At 40.2% G+C, this 20,098-nt stretch overlaps 2 protein-coding genes across 4 annotated transcripts in view; both read right to left on the reverse strand.

The window, feature by feature from the left end:
* The window catches only part of FAM221A (family with sequence similarity 221 member A), a 104,530-nt gene that overhangs the window by 66,607 nt on the left and 17,825 nt on the right, over positions 1 to 20,098 (reverse strand). The gene's annotated exons all lie outside the window — the stretch shown is intronic.
* Positions 1 to 20,098, reverse strand: part of CCDC126 (coiled-coil domain containing 126) — a 104,130-nt gene that overhangs the window by 10,820 nt on the left and 73,212 nt on the right. For 2 of the 3 annotated variants that reach the window (XM_064575167.1, XM_045864562.3), the window contains exon 2: positions 19,635 to 20,021. In XM_064575167.1, the coding sequence (XP_064431237.1) occupies positions 19,635 to 19,869 (235 nt within the window). In that variant the 5' untranslated portion in view covers positions 19,870 to 20,021. Of the gene's footprint in view, positions 1 to 19,634; positions 20,022 to 20,098 lie in introns of those variants that run through there. The other variant, XM_064575166.1, reaches the window with a different exon arrangement.

Here is a 20,098-nt window from a genome sequence, read left to right on the forward strand (position 1 = left end):
TGGGTGGCTCAGTTGGTTAAGCATCTGCCTTCAGCTCAGGTCATGATCTCAGGGTCCTGGGATCGAGCCCCTCATCAGGCTCCCTGCTCAGTGGTGAGGCTGCTTTTCCCTCTCCCTCTATGATCTCTCTTGCTGTCATGCTCTCTCAAATAAATAAATATCTTTAAAAAAAAAAAAAAAGAACATTTATATTTAGTGTAACTGTTATATATTAGGACTTAAGTCTGCCATTTAATTTTTTGTTTTATTTGTTCTGTTTTTAACTTCCCTGTTTTCTTTTTCCTGCTTTCTTGTAGATTATTTGGAATATTTTTTAGAATTCTTTTTTTGGTTTATCAGTAGTGTTTCTGAATGTATCTTTTTGTAAAGTTTTAGTGGTTGCTCTAGATATTACATCATATACATAATTTATCACAATGATTTTACTTGAGTGAAATACATAAGCTTCACCTCTCTTTACCATCAATGATTCATTTTATGTCAGCTTGGCTAGGCTACAGTGCATAGACAATACACCAATCTACATGTTATTGTGAAGTCATTTTTAAGATGTGATTCACATCACATCTCAATATAATATGAGTGGACCTCATTCAACCAGCTGATGACCTTAAGAAAGAAGACAGAGTTTCCTGGAATAGGAAGGAATTCTAACCTCCAGACTGACTGCCTTCAAACTCAGGACTGTAATGTCAACTCCAGCCAGAATTTTCAGCCTATCAGCCTATCCTGCAGACTTTGACTTTCCAGCCCTCACAGTTGTATAAGCCAATTTCTTAAAGTCCATCAATCTCTCTCTCTGCTCTGGAAAACCCTAATATACCATCCTTTTACCCTATTCCATTTATATTGCCTTAAATATTTCCTTTATATACATTTAGAATCACATCCATGTTATAATTTTGGCTTCAGTCATCATAGTTTAGAAAACTCAAGAAGAAACCTACTGAATTACCCTTATTTTTTTTTTTTAAGATTTTATTTATTTAATAAAAGAGACACAGCGAGAGAGGGAACACAAGCAGGGGGGAGTGGGAGAGGGAAAAGCAGGCTCCCCGCTGAGCAGGGAGCCCGATGTGAGACTCGATCCCAGGACCCCGGGATCATGACCTGAGCTGAAAGCAGACACTTAATGACTGAACCACCCAGGCACCCCTACCCTTATTTTTATTTGCTGTGTTCTGTCTTCCTTCCTGACAGTTCCAAGGTTCCTCCTTTTATTTTTTGTTTAGAGTACTTCCTTTAGCCATCTCTTAGAGTAGGTCTGCTAATCTTTTCCTTCATCTGAGAAGGTCTTTGATATCCCTTTCATTCCTAAAGGATATTTTCACTGGGTATCGAATTCTGTATTTTTTTAAATATTTATTTAAGTAATCTCTACACTCAACCTGGGGCTCGAATTCACCACCCTAAGATTAAGAGTCTCATGCTTTTCTGACTGAGCCAGCCCGGAGTCCCTAGAATTCTATATGGCTAGTTCTTTCCTTTCAGCACCTTAAGAATATTTTGTCACTTCCTTCAGGCCTCAGTGGTTTCTGATGAGAAATGCATTGTTATTTGAATTATTTTTCCACTAGAAGGTGTCATTTTTTTTCCCTCCAATTGCATTTAAGATTTTTTTTTTTTCTAGTTGCTCTGTAAGTTTTCAGAAGCTTAATTATGATATACCTTGACATGGATTTTAGGGGGCTTACCCTACTTAGGGTTCACTCAGCTTCTTAAATCTAAGGTCTATGTCTCAGCAAATTTAGGAAGTTTGCAACCATTATTTTTTTGAGTACTTTTCCAGCTCTGCCCTTATTCTCCCCTCCTTCCAAAACTCCAATGACACAAATGTTACATCTTTTGTTATAGTCCCACAGGTTTCTAAATCTCGGGATTTTTTCCAAGTCTATTTTTTCTCGTGTTCAGATTGGGTAATTATATTGTTCTATATGCCAGTTCACTGATTCTTTCATTTCCATTCTGTTAAGTCAATCTGCTGAGCTTTTTATTTCAATTACTGTACTTTTCAGTTCAAAAACTTCCATTTGGTTTTTCTTTATACGTTCTATTTATATCCTGAGACTTTCTATTCCTTTGTTGAGGCTATTTTTTCATTTGCTCTATGTTCATTAATTCCTCATTGAAGCATTTTTAATGACTGCTTTAAAATCTTTTTCAGATAATTCTAACACCTGCCAATGATTGTCTTCTTTCATTCAGTTAAGAGATTTAACCAATTCTTGGTATGACAAGTAATTTTTATTTGAAACCTGGACACTTACATATTAGTTTATGAGATCCTGGATCTTATTTAAATCTCCTGTATTAGATGGTTTTCTGATACTACTGTGGCAGGGCAGAGGGGTGCCCCCTTACTACTGCCTGGTGGAAGGAGAAGTCTAAGTTCCCCATTTAGCCTCCATTGTCACCCTGAGGGTGGTGAGCTCCTCATCACTGCTGAATGGAGGTAGGAGTTCCAGGTCCCCAAGTACTCTTCATTGATACTGTGGCAGGGATGGCCTCCTTACCTCTGGGCAATAGTGAAAGTCCTGACTCTCCATTAAGACTCCTCTGACATCACCCCAGAGAGTGTGGGATGGGCACCTCACTACTGCCAGGTGGGCATGGAAGTCCTGGCTCCCCATGTGGTCTCCAGTGGTACCATGAGGGAGGGGGATGTTGGATGCCTCATTATAGTATCACCAGGGTAGAAATGTAAGCTCCCCATTTGACCTTTGATCATGCAGGTAGTGGTGCAGCCACAATATTTTCCTGGGATGTCTGGCTGGAGAATTGTTATTGTCTAAAAGTTTTCTGTCTTGTCAGGCTGCCCCTTTCTTGGCTACAAGAACAGGTTTCTATTGGGGAGGTTACTGGCTTCTTCAGCTCTAAGTCTGGAATATATGAGGTTAAAACAAAACAAAACAGGGGGTTCTGGGTGGTTCAGTTGATTAAATGTCTGCCTTTGGCTCAGGTCATGATCCCAGGGTCCTGGGATCAAGCCCCGCATTGGGCTCTCTGCTCAGGGGGGAGCCTGCTTTCCCCCCCCCCCCACTCTTGCACTCTCTCTCGCTCTAATAAATAAATAAAATCTTAAAAAAAAAAAATTGGGATCATACCACTGTATCCTGAGGTCCCTAGCCAGTCTGACTTTTTCTCTTCTAGATCCTTATGCTTGTTTTATATAGAATGTCCAGAGTTGGGGCACCTGGGTGGCTCAGTCGTTAAGCGTCTGCCTTCGGCTCAGGTCATGATCCCAGGATCCTGGGATTGAGCCCCGCATCGGGCTTCCTCCTCCGCGGGAAGCCTGCTTCTCCCTCTCCCACTCCCCCTGCTTGTGTTCCCTCTGTCACTATATCTCTCTGTCAGATAAATAAATAAAATTAAAAAAAAAAATGTCCAGAGTTTTCAGTTGTACTTAAATGGGAATAGGGAAAGATGGATAGCATAGGAACAGGGAAAGGAGGGATCCCCATCTTCTCAAAGTCCCTAATTTAGGGAATTTTTTAAAATTGGTTTTCTTCAACCTTAAAAGATATTCTCTAGGGGTGCCTGGTGGCTCAGTCGCTGGGCGTCTGCCTTCGGCTCAGGTCATGATCCTGGGGTCCGGGATCAAGCCCCCACATCAGGCTCCCTGCTCGGCGGGAAGCCTGCTTCTCCCTCCTCCACTCCCCCTGCTTGTGTTCCCTCTCTCGCTGTCTCTCTCTCTGTCAAGTAAATAAATAAAATTAAAAAAAAAAAAAAAGATATTCTCTAGGGGTGCCTTGGTGGCTCAGTCAGTTAAGCGTCTACCTTCAGCTCAGGTCATCATCTCTGGGTCCTGGGATCCAGCCCTGCATCAGGCTCCATACTCAGTGGAGAGTCTGCTTCTTCTTCTCCCTCTCCCACTACCACCATTTGTATGCTTTCTTGCTCTCTCAAATAAAATCTTTAAAAAAAGGATTCTGTAGCAGCTTGTTTTCTGAAAATGTTTATAGCACTGTTTCCATTCATTACTTATATAATAGCTTACATATTCGAAAAATTGATTCAATTAAGAAAATTTAACCTCCATTTCTTTCTTTTTTTTTAAGATTTTATTTGGGATCATGACCTGAGCTGAAGGCAGACACTTAACCGACTGAGCCACCCAGGCGCCCCTTAACCTCCATTTCTAAAGGGAATTTTTTATAGACTTATATGGAAGAACTATTTGTTAACTTATTTGCAGAAAAGCATTTAAATATCAGTATGAAATTGTTCTCTAATTCTCCCAAAATATTTTTCAAGTCCATCTTTTAAAAATGTTTAGCCACACAGGCAGACAGGAAAACCAAAACTCTTAAAAGAAAATAGGGTCAGTCTCTGGAGGGAAAAAGCCTGTACTGATAAAACATTAGTATTGCTACAGATTCAGGAACAGTATAGGAAACCATACATCAACTGCAAAGTGTCCTCTTAACAGTCACTGTGAAGCTCAGAGCAAGTATCCCCAATTCATTGTTCTAGGCAAAACCCAGAATCCAAAAGAGATGTTACATGGGAAGAAACAAAATTACATCAGAGAAGATTAAGAACATTGAGAAAAAGACATAAAGCAGTTAGAAATGAGTTTATGTTACAGATAAAGCACAAGTTACTGCTCAAAATTTACAGACAGTGATCTATAAAGCTGAACTGATCTGCCTATGACCTTTGCAACAGTAACAATCCACTGAAGACTAGCATTTAAAAAATTACGTTAGGGGTGCCTGGGTGGCTCAGTCGGTTAAGCATCTGCCTAGGGCTCAGGTCATGATCCTGGGGTCCTGGGATCAGGCCCCGAGTCCAGCTCCCTGCTCAGCAGAGACTCTGCATCTCCCTCTCCTTCTCCCTCTGCCCCTCCCCCAACTCGTGCTCACTCGCACTCTCTCTCTCAAATCAATAAAATCTTTTAAAAAAAAGCTTATGCTTATTTTCCCAACCTGGAAAAACAGGTTAAATAGCTCAAGGGCAGACCATTCAATAAATGTTTTTAATTGACTAGCTTTTTTGTATAGCAATGAGAAGCAAATGGTTTCTACAGATGGCTAAAGGTTCAAGTACTCCAGAACTTGTAAAAATCTCATTTTATTGTAACTTACATTGCCATGTCAAATTAATGGAGCAAAAGATGGAATTCAAATAATCAATCTAGACTAACTGGCTACCTAATTTGGAAAAAGGAACCTGCATCTCTTACTGCTTGCATCAGAAATTTCAACTACATTACAGACATAAATGTAAGAACAAAAACAGAAACAAAAAAGCCCCACCATATTAGAGTGTAAGCTTTGGAGGAAAAATTTTAAGCATAAAACTAAACAATAAAAATGATAGACTACAGGGCGCCTGGCTGGCTCAGTCGTTAAGCATCTGCCTTCAGCTCAGGTCATGATCCCAGGGTCCTGGGATCGCCCCGCATTGGGCCTCCTGCTGAGCAGGAAGCCTGCTTCTCCCTCTCCCACTCCCCCTGCTTGTATCCCCTCTCTCACTTCTCTCTCTGTCAAATAAATAAAATCTTAAAAAAAAAAAAAATGATAGACTACATGAATTTTTAAAACAATATACCAAGTTATTAGGCAACTAAAACCAGAGGAAAACATTTGCAACATATAACAGCATTAATGTCTTTATAAAGAATCAGTCAATTAAGAAATTTCCCAGCAGAAAAATTGGCAAAGGATACAAACAATTCATTCACACAAACAAAAAATACAAATAGCCAACAAACAAAATCTTTTAACCACTCCTATAAACAAAGAAATGCAAAAGCAAACAATTAGAGGTCATTTAAAAATTAAATAAAATTGGTATAGTGTGGAGAAACTGGCATTTTCACACTGGTGGGAAAGTGGTCGTAGGAATGTATACTGGTGGGGCCATTCTGAAGGACAATCTCACAAATGTCTATTAAATTTAACATGCATATCCTTGACCAAAAAACTCCACTTCTAGGAAATCGACCCTCCGGAAACATTCACACAAACATGAAATACCCACACACTTATACTCACACATACATTTCACACCATACGTACATACATTGCAGCATTGAATTAAACACAAAAAAGGTTAGCAACAAATTATCCATCATTACAAAATAAGTGGGCAGGGGTGGGGGTGGGAGGGGAAGGTTAAGGAATATTTATAAAATAAAACAATATTAAGTCATTGTAAAGGATATTTAGACCTATATGTAATAACATGGAAAGATATTCACAGTAATTAAGTGAAAACAGATAAGCTGCAAACTAGTATCCACAGTACAATTCCATTTTTGTTCAAAATCAAACAATGTGCTAGGTCATGCGTAGGCAAACTACAGCTGGTTGGCTGTCTTGGTAAATAAAAGTTGCGCTGGAACACAGCCACGCTCATTTATTGCAATGGAGACCATATGACCCACAAATCTGAAAATATTTACTATTTAGCCCTTAAAGGAAAAGCCCCCAGTATGGGCCAAATGAACTGACATTCTCTCTGCCCTACTTTTACTTATCTATGTTGTATATTTCTGCAATATTAGAATGCTTATAATAAACATATATTTATAATCAGAACGAAGTAAAGCAGTATTTCTGGGAATTGGTTAAATACCATGTGGGCATTAAATGATGTAGGTATATATTCACTGACATAGAAATATTTCCACCATATATTAAATTTTAAAATACAGTTTATCAAATACCATATGTAGATACCTCTGATGGTTGCTTTCAAAACCAAGTCGTTATGCGCAGCTGGGCAGCAGAGCACAGATGGCTGCTACCTTTTAAAATATCACAGTTATTTTGCTCAAGTAGAAGGAATTTATTTTCAAGCATTTCTCTTGTTCTAAAAGATTTGCTTCTTCGTTCTTTTTTTTTTTTTTTTTTAAGATTTTATTTATTAATTTGACAGAGACACAGACAGAGGGAACACAAGCAGGAGGAGTGGGAGAGGGAGAAGCAGGCTTCCTGCTGAGCAGGGGGCCCGATGATGGGCTCAATCCCAGGACCCTGGGATCATGACCTGAGCCGAAGGCAGACGCTTAAGGACTGAGCCACCCAGGCGCCCCTGCTTCGTTATTTCTATCAGTGTCCTTAGACTAAGCAGAATGTAAAACAATGTAATTTCTGCATCTCTGTCTGCCACAAGTACCTCCATCTCGTGTATAGCAGCTCCTTCATCTCTAAGTCATCTAAATTTGATCCTCAAGAGCAAATGCAGGCTAACCCTCATCAATTCATAAGAACCGTCATAAAGGGGAGAAGAAAAATAGAAAGTGTCCAGGGTACTCCCAGATAAAGATGGTAAACTGAAAAAAGGCATTTAACCTCTGCTGACTCTGGATGAAAGAGGACTTCAACCACCTCCATTTTGACCTCAGTCTGTACTTTCTAACTGATTAAGTTCTTCTTTCCAGATTATCTCTTAACTCTGGCAAAAGATCTTGTGGACAAAGCATCCCATGATGGGAACCCAAACTACCCCCTCAAGTATAAGGACTGCCCTGAGCCAGCAAGACCCTGCATGATTGACCCCAAGACAATGATCAATTGAACCTTCACTGCCTACCTGCACATACCCACCAATCTTTGTCCCACATTTTCTTTACATAAATCTGGAAGCATTTTCGGCACTTTGGAGACAAGCTTAGGGACACTAGTCCACTGTCTCCCAGTGGTGGCCTCACTGAAATAAATTCCTTTCTTGTTTCACTACCACTCATTGTCTCTGCCTCTGCATTTTGTCAGGGCAAGTGGCAGAACGTGGTCTGTTTCAGCCTCCCAGAGCCAGATGCTCTCACACCCCTGCATCTTGGCTACATGGATACTCCACCAAAACAGTTAAGGGTGCTTTTAGCTCTCTTTTTCTTTCTTTTTTTAAGCATAAAACCACGAAGCCAAGGGGCTCCTGGGTGGCTCAGTTGTTAAGCGTCTGCCTTCAGCTCAGGTCATGATCCCAGGGTCCTGGGATCGAGCCCCGCATCGGGCTCCCTGCTCTGCGGGAAGCCTGCTTCTCCCTCTCCCACTCCCCCTGCTTGTGCTCGCTCTCTCGCTGTGTCTCTGTCAAATAAATAAATAAAATCTTTAAAAAAAAAACTACGAAGCCAAAGATAACAGAAGACAAGACAATAGCAACACAACTCCAGAAACTGGAAAGCAGAGAATGAGTGTTAGCTGACTTAACAGACCTGAAAATGTTGGATCTTAAAAGAGAAGAAAAACCAAGAAGGAATTCGATTACCTCCACAGAACTGTGGGGTTCTTAAAAGGCCCAGGGATTGTTATACTGGGTACCAATGAAAATAGGGGGTGGAGCACCTGGGTGGTGGAGCACCTGGGTGGTGGAGCACCTGGGTGGCTCAGTTGGTTAAGCATCTGACTCTTGATCTCACCTCAGGTCTCAATCTCAGGGTCATGAGTTCAAGCCCCTCGTTGGGCTCCACACTGGGCATGGAGCCTACTTTAAAAAAGAAAAGAAAATAGGGGAAAAGAAAAGACTAAAATAGAAGAATTGGGTGAAAATTTATGTATGATGACATTTGATTCCTAAATTATCTAGAACACTCCCACACTGGGCAATAGTCCCTCACCCACCACAGAAAATATGAGATGCATTTTCTGAAGCCAGTAAAACAGTTGAGGGCCTGGGTACAACACTGAAAACTCAAGGAGTAAATGAAAATTTATATTTACATTTCACTCACTCAGTGAAGCTGAGACTACCCCTCCCCCCGCCCCAGCCTTTTCCTATCATTCAGATCCTAGAACACTTGGAGGCCTACACTCTCCAGCAAGAGACTGGAAGTCCTTCTCTAGGGAATCTGATCAGCTCAAGAGGAAAGGCCTAAATACACTGTTATTTGGGATACCACAAAGAAATAGACACTGATATTATGTAAGAGAGTTCGGCAGGCCTTTGTCCCTAGTTCCTGGAAGGTAGCCTCTAAATGTTTAGAATTTCTTGAGTGATAAGAGTGTCTGTTGTTCACGGTGGGCCTGTGGGGCCCCACCTGATAGTTTATATTAACAAGGTGACTGAGACTAGAACCTTAGATAGTATGTGCTAATGACATGACTCAGGATGGGGGCTGGGCATGCCAGAAAGACCAAACTATATGATTAGAGAGTCAGGACTTTTCAGTAATGTCAGATGAGAGAGAAGGGCTGGAAATCGAATTCAACCATCTGGCCAATAATCTAATCACACCTCTCTCCTCGCTCTGCACGCTCTCTCGCTCTCTCTCTCCAATAAATCAATCTTTATTTTTTAAAATTTATTGGAGAGAGAGCACAAGTCAGGGAGAGGGGTAGGGGGAGAAGGAGAAGCAGACTCCTAGCTGAGCAGGGAGCCTGATGTGGGACTCAATCCCAGGACCCTGGGATCATGACCTGAGCCAAAGGCAGATGCTAACCAACTGAGCCACTCAGGCGTCCCTAAATGAAATCCTTTTAAAAAAAAAAAAAAAAAAAAAATTCACACTTACACAATAAAACCCCAATAAAAATTCTGAACACGAAGTCCAGGTAAGCTTCCCTAATTAACAATACTCTTAATATGGTCACACCCTGGAGTAATGCAAACTGATTCCATGGAGAGAAAACAACAGAAACTTTGCATTTGGAATGCTCTCAGACCCTGCCCTGTGTGTCTCCCTATGGCTGGTTCTGATTTTTCTTTTTGCTATAATAAAACTATAATAGTAAGTACAGTGCTTTCAGAGAGTTCTCTGAGGTGATCTAGTTCATTAGTGAACCTCAGGGGGTAGTGTGAACACTCAAATTTGTAGTCAACTGGTCAGATCTAAGAGTGGTCTTGGGACATCCTAATTTGTGGCTAATGTGTAAAGTGAGGGCAGTATTGTGGAGGATTATGCCCTTAACCTGTGAAATCTGGCCTAACTCCAGGTAGTTGGTATCAGAAGTCATTACAAATATTAAGGATACTACCAAGGCAATGTCCCAGCCAAAACATCCTATAGTGAATACCACCCAACAACTCAACACTTTGTTTTTTGGGGTTTTTTTTTAAGATTTTATTTATTTATTTGACAGAGAGAGACACAGTGAGAGAGGGAACACAAGCAGGAGTGGGAGAGGGAGAAGCAGGCTTCCTGCTGAGCAGGGAGCCCAATGCGGGGCCCGATCCCAGCACCCTGGGATCATGACCTGAGCCGAAGGCAGACGCTTAACGACTGAGCCACCCAGGTGCCCCAACTCAACACTTCCTATCAAACTTTTAGTATGTCGGTCTTCAAAGAAGTTTAAGGGGTACCTGGCTTGCTCAGTAGGTAGAGTGTGGGACTCTTTTTTTTTTTCTTCTTAAGATTTTATTTACTTGACACGGAGAGAGAGAGAGAGAACACAAAGCAGGAGAGAGGGGCAGAGGGAGAAGAGCAAGAAGCAGACTCCCCAGTGAGCAGGAAGTCTGATGCAGAGCTCGATCCCAGGAACCTGGGATCACAACAAGAGCCGAAGGCAGACACTTAACCGACTGAGCCACCCAGGCACCCTAAATGTAGGACTCTTGATCTCAGGGTTGCGAGTTTGAGCCCTGAGTTAGGTGTAGAGATTACTTAAAAAACACAAAATCTTGGGGCGCCTAGAGGGCTCAGTTAGGCATCGAACTCTTGATTTCAGCTCAGGTCATGATCTCAGCATTGTGGGATGAGCCCTGCGAAGGGCTCTGCGCTCAGCACAGAGTCTGCTTGTCCCTCTCCCTCCCACCCTCCCCTTCTTCCCCACTCTCCGCAAGAGCTTGCGCCCACACTCACTTGAACTCTGTAAAATAAGTAAATTATTTAATTAAAAATAAAAAAGTTTCAAAAGACTAAGGATCACCAGATATATTTGGATGAAACATAGAAACACTTCAGAAAACCTATCACTGATAACCTTTGAGACATAAAAAAGCTCTTAGAAATTTAACATATTAGAGAAAATGAAAAACTCCATAGAGTTGAAAATAAGTCGAGTAAATACCTCAAAAAATAAAGCAAAAAGACAAAGAGATAAAAACTAGGAGAGTCAATAAAGGAACTTGAGGACCAGTTCAGAGGCCCAAATACTGAAAAACAGAATTTCAATAAGAAAGGTTAAAGACAATGGTGAGGAAAAAAAATCAAATAATTTAGGATAAATATCCCAAAATCAAAGGACTTAAGTCTCAGGATTTAAAGTACCCACTGAAGCTACTCTCTGCCCATCTCTAAAATCATGGCAGGCAGAACCCGGGACATTCCAAAGATTTTCATCTTCACTACTACCTAGAATAACTGGGGCTGGTGTCGGAACCCTGGGACCAGCCACTGATACACAGCTGTATTAAAATCAACAACTTTTTGGGGGCGCCTGGGTGGCTCAGACCTGCCTTCAGCTCAGGTCATGATCTCAGGGTCCTGGGATTGAGTCCCGCATCGGGTTTCCTGCTCAGTGCAGAGCCTGCTTCTCCCTCTCCCTCTGCCACTCCCTCTGCTTATGCTCTTCTGTCTATCTCTCTGTCAAATAAATAATTAAAATCTTTAAAAAATAATAATAATAATAAAATAAAATCAACAACTTTTTGGATGACAGGAACCAAATGTTCCCTAGGGTGCAGCAATACAACACTGGAATATCCTTTTCCAGCACAACTGATTTTGCTGACACAAAAGATAAAGCGCTGTGTTTTTCAAGCTGTGATCTGAAATAATTACCAATCAGGATCTACATAACAACATTCTTGTTTTATCTATGTTAGAATCACCTATAAATTCCCTTTAACAAGCAAGTAGTAGGCAAGTATTTGTACCAATGTCATTAAAGGATCAGGAATGCAGCACAAATTTTGATCCCAAACTTCAGAATCTTTTGAGTGATCTAGAAAGCAGGGTTGGGAATAGTTCTTGAAAATCAGACACTAACTTATCAAAGTGAAACTTAAGAAGGTAACACATTAGGGGTGCCTGGGTGGCTCAGTCGGTTAAGCGTGTGCCTTCGGCTCAGGTCATGATCCCAGGGTTCAGGGCTCGAGCCCCACATCCAGCTCCCTGCTCAGCACCAAGAGTCTGCTTCTCCCTCTCAAAAAAAGAGAACAAGAGGCAGTACTGACTGCCAGGGACCTAATCAGTATGGATATAAGTAAGATGTCAGAACTAGAGTTCAGAATAACGATTATAAAGACACTAGCTGGGCTTGAAAAAAAGCATAGACAACACTAGAGAGTCCCTTTCTGGAGAAATAAAAGAACTAAAATCCAATAAAGTCAAAATCAAAAAGGCTATTAATGAGATGTGATAAAAAATGGAGGCTCTAACTGCTAGAATAAATGAGGCAGAAGAGAGAATTAGTGATATAGAAGACAAAATGATGGAGAATAAAGACACTGAGAAAGAGATAACTACTGGATCATGAGGGAAGAATTCAAGAGATAAACAATACCATAAAGCAAAACAATATTAGAATAATTGGGATCCCAGAAGAAGAAGGGGGAGGGCAGAACGTATACTGGAGCAAATTATAGTGGAGAATATCCCTAATCTGGGGAAGGAATCAGGCATTCAATTCCAGAAGGCACAGAGGAACCCCTCCTTCAAAATCAATAAAAATAGGTCAACACCTCAACATCTAATAGTGAAGCTTGCAAATCTCAGAGACAAGAGAAAATCCTAAAAGCATCTCGGGACAAGAGGTCCGTAACCTATAAGGACAGAAACGTTAGACTGGCAGCAGACCTATCCACAGAGACCTGGCAGGCCAGAAAGGACTGGCATGATATATTCGGGGTACTAAACAAGAAAAATATGCAGCCAAGAATACTTTACACAGAATGGCTGTCATTCAAAATAGGAGGAGAGAGAAAAAACTTCCAGGACAAACAGACACTAAAAGAATTTTGTGATCAATAAACCAGCCATGCAAGAAATATTAAAGGGGATATTAAAGGGGATCCTTTAAGTTGTTCAAAAGTAAGAGTGCAAAAGTAACACAGACCAGAAAGAACAGAGGCAATATAAAGTAACAGTCACTTTACAGGCAATACAATGGCACTAAATTCAGATCTTTCAATAGTTACTCTGGGGTGCCTGGGTGGCTCAGTTGGTTAGGCCACTGCCTTCAGCTCAGGTCATGATCCTGGAGTCCTGGGATTGAGTCCCACATCGGGCTCCCTGCTCAGCAGGGAGTCTGCTTCTCCCTCTGACCCTCCCCCCTCTCACGCTCTCTCTATCTCATTCTCTCTCTCAAATAAATAAATAATCTTTAAAAAAAAAAATAGTTACTCTGAATATAAATGGGTTAAATACCCCAATCAAAAGACACAAGGTATCAGATTGGACAAAAAAGCAAGACCCATTGATATGCTGTCTGCAAGAGACTCATTTTAGACCCAAAGACACCTCCAGATTGAAAGCAAGGAGGCTGAATACCATTTCTCATGCTAATGGACATCAAAAGAAAGCTTGGGTGGTAATCCTTATATCAGACAAATTAGACTTTAAACCAAAGACTGTAATAAAAGATGAGGAAGGACACTATATCAAACTTAAAGGGTCTATCCAAAAAGAAGATCTAAGAATTGGGGTGCCCGGGTGGCTCAGATGGTTAAGCATCTGCCTTCGGCTAGGGTCATGATCCTAGGGTCCTGGGATCGAGCCCAACATAGGGCTCCTGGCTCAGTGGGGAGTCTGCTTCTCCCTCTCCCTCTGCCTCTCCCCCTGCTCATGCTCTCTCTATCTCTGTGTCTCAAATGAATAAATAAAATCTTTTTAAAAAATTTTAAAAAATAAAATTTAAAGAAAAGAAGACATAAGAATTATAATTATTTACGTCCCTAACATGGGATGAGCCATTATATAAGCCAATTAATAACAAAATTAAAGAAACACATTGATAATAATACAATAATAGTAGGGGACTTTAACACCCCACTCACTACAATGGACAGATCATCTAAGCTGAAGATCAACAAGGAAACAAGGGGTTTGAATGACACACTTGACCAGATGGACTTCACAGATATATACAAAGCATTACATCCTAAAGCAAAAAAATACACATTCTTCTCGAGGGCGCACATGGAACATTCTCCAGAATAGATCACATCCTGGGTCACAAATCCGGTCTCAATAGGTACCAAAAGATTGGGATCATTCATTCCCTGCATATTTTCAGACCATAATGCTTTGAAACTTGAACTCAATCACATGAAGAAATCTGAAAAGAACTCAAATACCTGGAGGTTAAAGAGCATCCTACTAAAGAATAAATGGGTCAACCAGAAAATTAAGGAAGAATTTAAAAAATCCATGGAAACAAGTGAAAATGAAAACACAACTGTTCAGAACCTTTGGGATGTAGCAAAGGTAGTCCAAAGAGGGAAGTATATAGCAATACAAGCCTTTCTCAAGAAACAAGAAATACAACCTAACCTTACACCTAAAGGAGCTGTTGAAAGAACAGCAAATAAAGCCTAAACCCAGTAGGAGAAGAGAAATAATAAAGATCAGAGTAGAAATCAATGAAACAGAAACCAAAAGAAGAGTAGAAGAGGGGCGCCTGGGTGGCTCAGACGGTTAAGTATCTGCCTTCAGCTCAGGTCATGATCCCAGGGTCCTGGGATTGAGCCCCGTATCGGGCTCCCTGCTCAGCGAGGAGCCTGCTTCTCCCTCTCCCTCTGCTGCTTCCCCTGCTTGTACACTCTCTCTCTGTCAAAAATAAATAAAATCTTAAAAAAAAAAAAAAAAAAGAAGAGTAGAACAGATCAATGAAATATGAACTGCTTCTTTGAAAGAATTAATCAGATCAATAAACCCCTGGCCAGGATTATAAAAAGAAAAGAGAAAGGACCCAAATAAATAAAATCATGAATGAAAGAGAACAACCAACACCGGAAGAAATACAAACAATTATTTTTTTTTTTAAAGATTTTATTTATTTATTTGAGAGAGAGAGAATGAGAGACAGAGAGCACGAGAGGGAAGAGGGCAGAGGGAGAAGTAGACCCCCTGCCGAGCAGGGAGCCCAAAGCGGGACTCGATCCCGGGACTCCAGGATCATGACCTGAGCCGAAGGCAGTCGCTTAACCAACTGAGCCACCCAAGTGCCCCGAAATACAAACAATTGTAAGAACATATTATAAGCAACTATATGCCAACAAATTAGGCAATCTGGAAAAAATGGATGCATTCCTAGAGACACATAAACTACCAAAACTGGAACAGTAAGAAACAGAAAACCTAAATAGACCCATAACCAGCAAAGAAATTAAAGCAGTAGTCAAAAATATCCGACAAACAAGAGTCCAGGGCCAGATGGCTTCCCAGGGGGATTCTACCAAACATTTAAAGAAGAATGAATACCTATTCTTCTGAAGCTGTTTCAAAAAATAGAAATGGAAGGAAAACTTCCAAACTCATTTTATGAGGCCAGCATTACCTTGATCCTAAAACCACACAAAGACCCCATCAAAAAGGAGAATTACAGACCAATATCCCTGATGAACATGGATACAAAAATTCTCACCAAGATACTAGCCAACAGGATCCAACAGTACATTAAAAGGATTATTCACCACGACTGAGTGGAATTTATTTCTGGGCTGCAAGGTTGGTTCAACATCTGGAAATCAATGAATGTAATACACAACATAAATAAAAGAAAGGACAAGAACCATATGATCCTCTCAATAGATGCACAAAAAGCATCTGACAAAGTACAGCATCCTTTCTTGATTAAAATTTTTCACAGTGTAGGGATAGAGGGAACATACATCAATATCATAAAAGCCATGTACAAAAAGCCCACAGCAAATATCATTTTCAATGGCGAAAAACTGAGAGCTTTTCCCCTAAGGTCAGGAACATGGTAGCAATGTTCACCATCATCACTGCCCTTCAACAAAGTACTAGAAGTCCTAGCCGCAGCAGACAACAAAAAGAAATAAAAGGCATCTGAATCTGCACAGAAGAAGTCAAACTCTCACTCTTTGCAGATGACATGATACTCTATGTGGAAAACCCAAAAGACCACCCCAAAATTGCTAGAACTCATACAGAAATTCAGCAAAGTGGCAGGATATATAATCAATGGACAAAAATCAGTTGCATTTTTATACACTAACAGTGAGACACAAGGAGGAGAAATTAAGGAGTCAATCCCATTTACAATTGTCCCCAAAAACTATAAGATACCTAGGAATAAGAGGCAAAGGATCTGTACTCAGAAAACTATAGAACACTCATGAAATTGAGGAAGACACAAAGAAATGGGAAAACGTTCCATCCTCATAAATTGGAAGAACAAATATTGTTAAAATGTCTATGCTACCGGGGCACCTGGATGGCTCAGTCGTTAAGCATCTGCCTTTGGCTCAGGTCATAATCCCAGGGTCCTGGGATCGAGCCCCACATCGGGCTCCCTGCTCTGCGGGAAGCCTGCTTCTCCCTCTCCCACTCCCCCTGCTTGTGTTCCCTCTCTCGCTGTGTCTCTCTCTGTCAAATAAATAAATAAAAATAAAATAAAATAAAAATGTCTATGCTACCTAGAGCAATCTATACATTCAATGCAATCCCTATCAAAATACCATTAACTTTTTTCAAACAAATGGAACAAATAATCCTAAAATTTGTATGGAACCAGAAAAGACCCCGAATAGCCAAAGGAATGTTGAAAAAGAAAACCAAAGCTGGTGGCATCACAAACCTGGACTTCAAGCTATATTACAAAGCTGTAATCAGGGGCGCCTATATGGCTCAGTCAGTTAAGCATCTGCCTTTGGCTCAGGTCATGATCCCAGAGTCCTGGGATCAAGCCCAGCATGGGGGGGCTGGAGTCCCCGTTCAGCGGGGAGTCTGCTTCTCCCTCTTCCTTTGCCCCTCCCCACAACTTGTGCGTGCGCTCACTTGCTCTCTCTCTCTCCCCTCTCCCTCAATAAAATAAATAAAATCTTAAAAAAAAAAGCTGTAATCATCAATACAGTATGATACTGGCACAAAAACAGACACATAGACCAATGGAACAGAACAGAGAACCCAGAAATGGACCCTCAACTCTATGGTCAAATAACCTTCAGCAAAGCAGGAAAGAATATCCAATGGAAAAAAAGACAGTCTCTTCAACAAATGGTGTTGGGAAAACTGGACAGCCACATGCAGAATGAAACTGGACCATTTTCTTACACCACACACAAAAATAGACTCAAAAAGGATGAAAGACCTAAATGTGAGACAGGAATCCATCAAAATCCTAGAGAACACAGGCAGCAACCTCTGTGACCTCGGCATCAGCAACTTCTTGTTGCTTTAAAGATACATCTTCAAAGGCAAACGCAAGGGAAACAAAAGCAAAAATCAACTATTGGGACTTTCTCAAGATAAAAAGCGTTTGGACAGCAAAGGAAACAGTCGACAAAACCAAGACAACCAACAGAATGAGAGAAGATATTTGCAAATATCTTATCAGAAAAAAGGCTAGTAGCCAAAATCTATAAAGAACTTATCAAACTCAGCACCCAAAGAACAAATAATCCAATCAAGAAATGGGCTGAAGACAATGAACAGACATTTCTCCAAAGACATACAAATGGTAACTGGGTGATGGGCATTAAGGAGGGCACATCAGAGCATGATCATTATCCTGAGTCATGAATGTTACACCTCTTAGATATCAGGTACTAGTAAAGAAACAGTTTTAAAATTGGGGGGGAAATAAAGTGCCCACTGAGGTCCCAGCATATGTATGAACGAAATCTATACCCAGGAACATCATTTTGAAAAACTTCAGAACAGTACTATGGGACAAAGATCTCACAAACTTCCAAAAAATAAGTCACACATAAAGAATAAAGAATCACAACAGCATTAGATTCTCAAAAAGAACACTGGAAGCCAAGGAGGGAAAAAAAAGAAAAAAAGACTTTAAAAATCTAATGAAAACTATTTACAAACTAGGATTCTATACTCAGTCAAATTATCAATTTAGCATGAGGGTAGGGGGAATAAAAAGATCTTTTCAGATATGCCAGGAGTCAAAACTTTGACCTCTCTTATACCTCTCTGAGGAAACGACAAGGATCTGTTCCCCTAAAATGTGGGAGTCACCAATAAAGAGGAAGCTACAGGATTCTAGGGGATGGGAGATCCAAAAGAAGAGAGGTAAAGGGAGTTCCAGGATGACTGTGGAGTAAGATCCCAAATAATTCATCACCACAAGCCTAGAGAAGAAATAGTCCAAACTAGAGCAGATCAGAAGGCTCTAGGAAAGATTTCAAGATAAAGAATGTGATGAAATAGCTAATATGTCTGAATATACTGGGAGGAGACTTAAACAACTGTGGGAAGTCAGGGTAGAAAACTAGGCAAAGAAACAAAAATCAGTATTTACTAATTCTAGAGGGAAAAATAAAGTTGTACATGAAAGGAAAAGTAATAGTGTACAATAAAGCTCAGTAATGAATACCATTAACACAGTCATAAAAACGCAAACACTGCATATTGTTCTAACAAAATTATATTGGGAAAATGGCAGGACTAAAAGGACATGTATGTGAAATCAGCCTGGGGTGGGTGGGATGCAATTTTGGGTAAAAAAGAAAGCTGAACCCTCACCTTGCACAGTGGGAAGTTAAGAGATAACTCCTATAATTGGAAAAATCAAGAAGAAGCTCATAGAGCATATTATTTAGAGATATGGAGGTAATCACCAAGTAAATCAGATTAAATAATTTTAAATGGCTGGCTTTAAGGAATGGGAAATTTAAGGACTGTTGGAGGTGGGAAGAACTGCCCTTTTTTATTATCAGACTCATAACACATTTTGATTCTTTAAATACATGTATAACTTAAAAAAAAACCAAAATGCTGAAATAGAGAAAATGCCCACACACTCATATACGAAGTGTTCTACCTCTCCTTTCTCTCTTTTTTCTAAGTGTTGAAGGCAAGAGAGAACATGGCATGCATACAAAACTTAAAACAAGCAGGAAGGGGCGCCTGGGTGGCTCAGTTGGTTAAGCATCTGCCTTCGGCTCAGGGTCCTGGGATCAAGTCCTGTGTCAGGGTCCCTGCTCAGCGGGGAGTCTGCTTCTCCCTCTCCCTTTGCCCCTCCCCCCAACCCCACCCCCACTCATGCATGCTCTCTCTCTCTCAAATAAACAAAATCTAAAAAAGTAAAAAACAAAAACAAACAAAACCACAGTAGGAACCCATGATGTGAAAGGGAGAATAGCAATAAACAATATTGGAGATAAAGGCAAATGCTGCTTCTTAGGAATTGATAGATGTTATATAATTGATGGTATACATTGGCACAGATAAATGTAAATATGAACTAGGTATTATTATAATGCAATTATAATTATGTATAAAAACGTCATTTGTTTAGAGATACGTATGGAAATATCTAGCAGTGAAATGTCATAATTTCTACAATTTAACTGGTCTTCAAAAATTAGACAAATTTTTTAACAATTTTTAACAATTGTTAAATCTAGGCAACAGATATATGGGTATTTATCACATTGTTTCTGTTTTTCAGTACATTTGAAATTTTTCACAATAAAAAGTCAAGAAAAATTTGCTTTGGAAAGACCTACACATGAAGTAACGAGTTGGATTTCCTTCCATAACTATCTTGAAATGGGGACAGGTTGAAGAGGAGAAAACCAGGACAAGTCTATGATTATCTTACCATATCCTGCCATAGAAGCGCCATTCTCAACATCCGAGTTCTTATTTTCCTCTGCTAGAGCTTTAACATATCTTTTGCTTAAGTCTAGTATTTGTTCACGTAACTTGACACTGCTTTGATGTCTTGGTTGTTGAAAAGTATAGTGCAGTAACATCAATCCCCAAATGAGTCCAAATACAAGCAACAGTAAACTCAATTTCTGGGACATGGTTTTTCTTGAGATTGTAAAAATCATTTCTGATGAAGTAAATACACTCCACTGAAGGGTGGTGACTAGATGTAAGCCACCAAGCAACCAAGACTTTTGAAAGAAAAAAGAAAAAAAATCTCCTCTAATACTGTATATTCTTCATCTTCAGCAAGGTTGCCTCCCACTCTCAATTAACTCTGTAAAATTGAGAAGAGAAAAGGGGATTAGTCTTAAGCTATACCATTAACAGACTAGACAACGACAAACTTAAGAG

This window comes from Mirounga angustirostris, unplaced genomic scaffold (assembly GCF_029215605.1).
Source record: "Mirounga angustirostris isolate CCGP_5_RB_7025 unplaced genomic scaffold, mMirAng1.0.hap1 SCAF_12, whole genome shotgun sequence".
Classification (NCBI taxonomy): Eukaryota; Metazoa; Chordata; class Mammalia; order Carnivora; family Phocidae; genus Mirounga; species Mirounga angustirostris.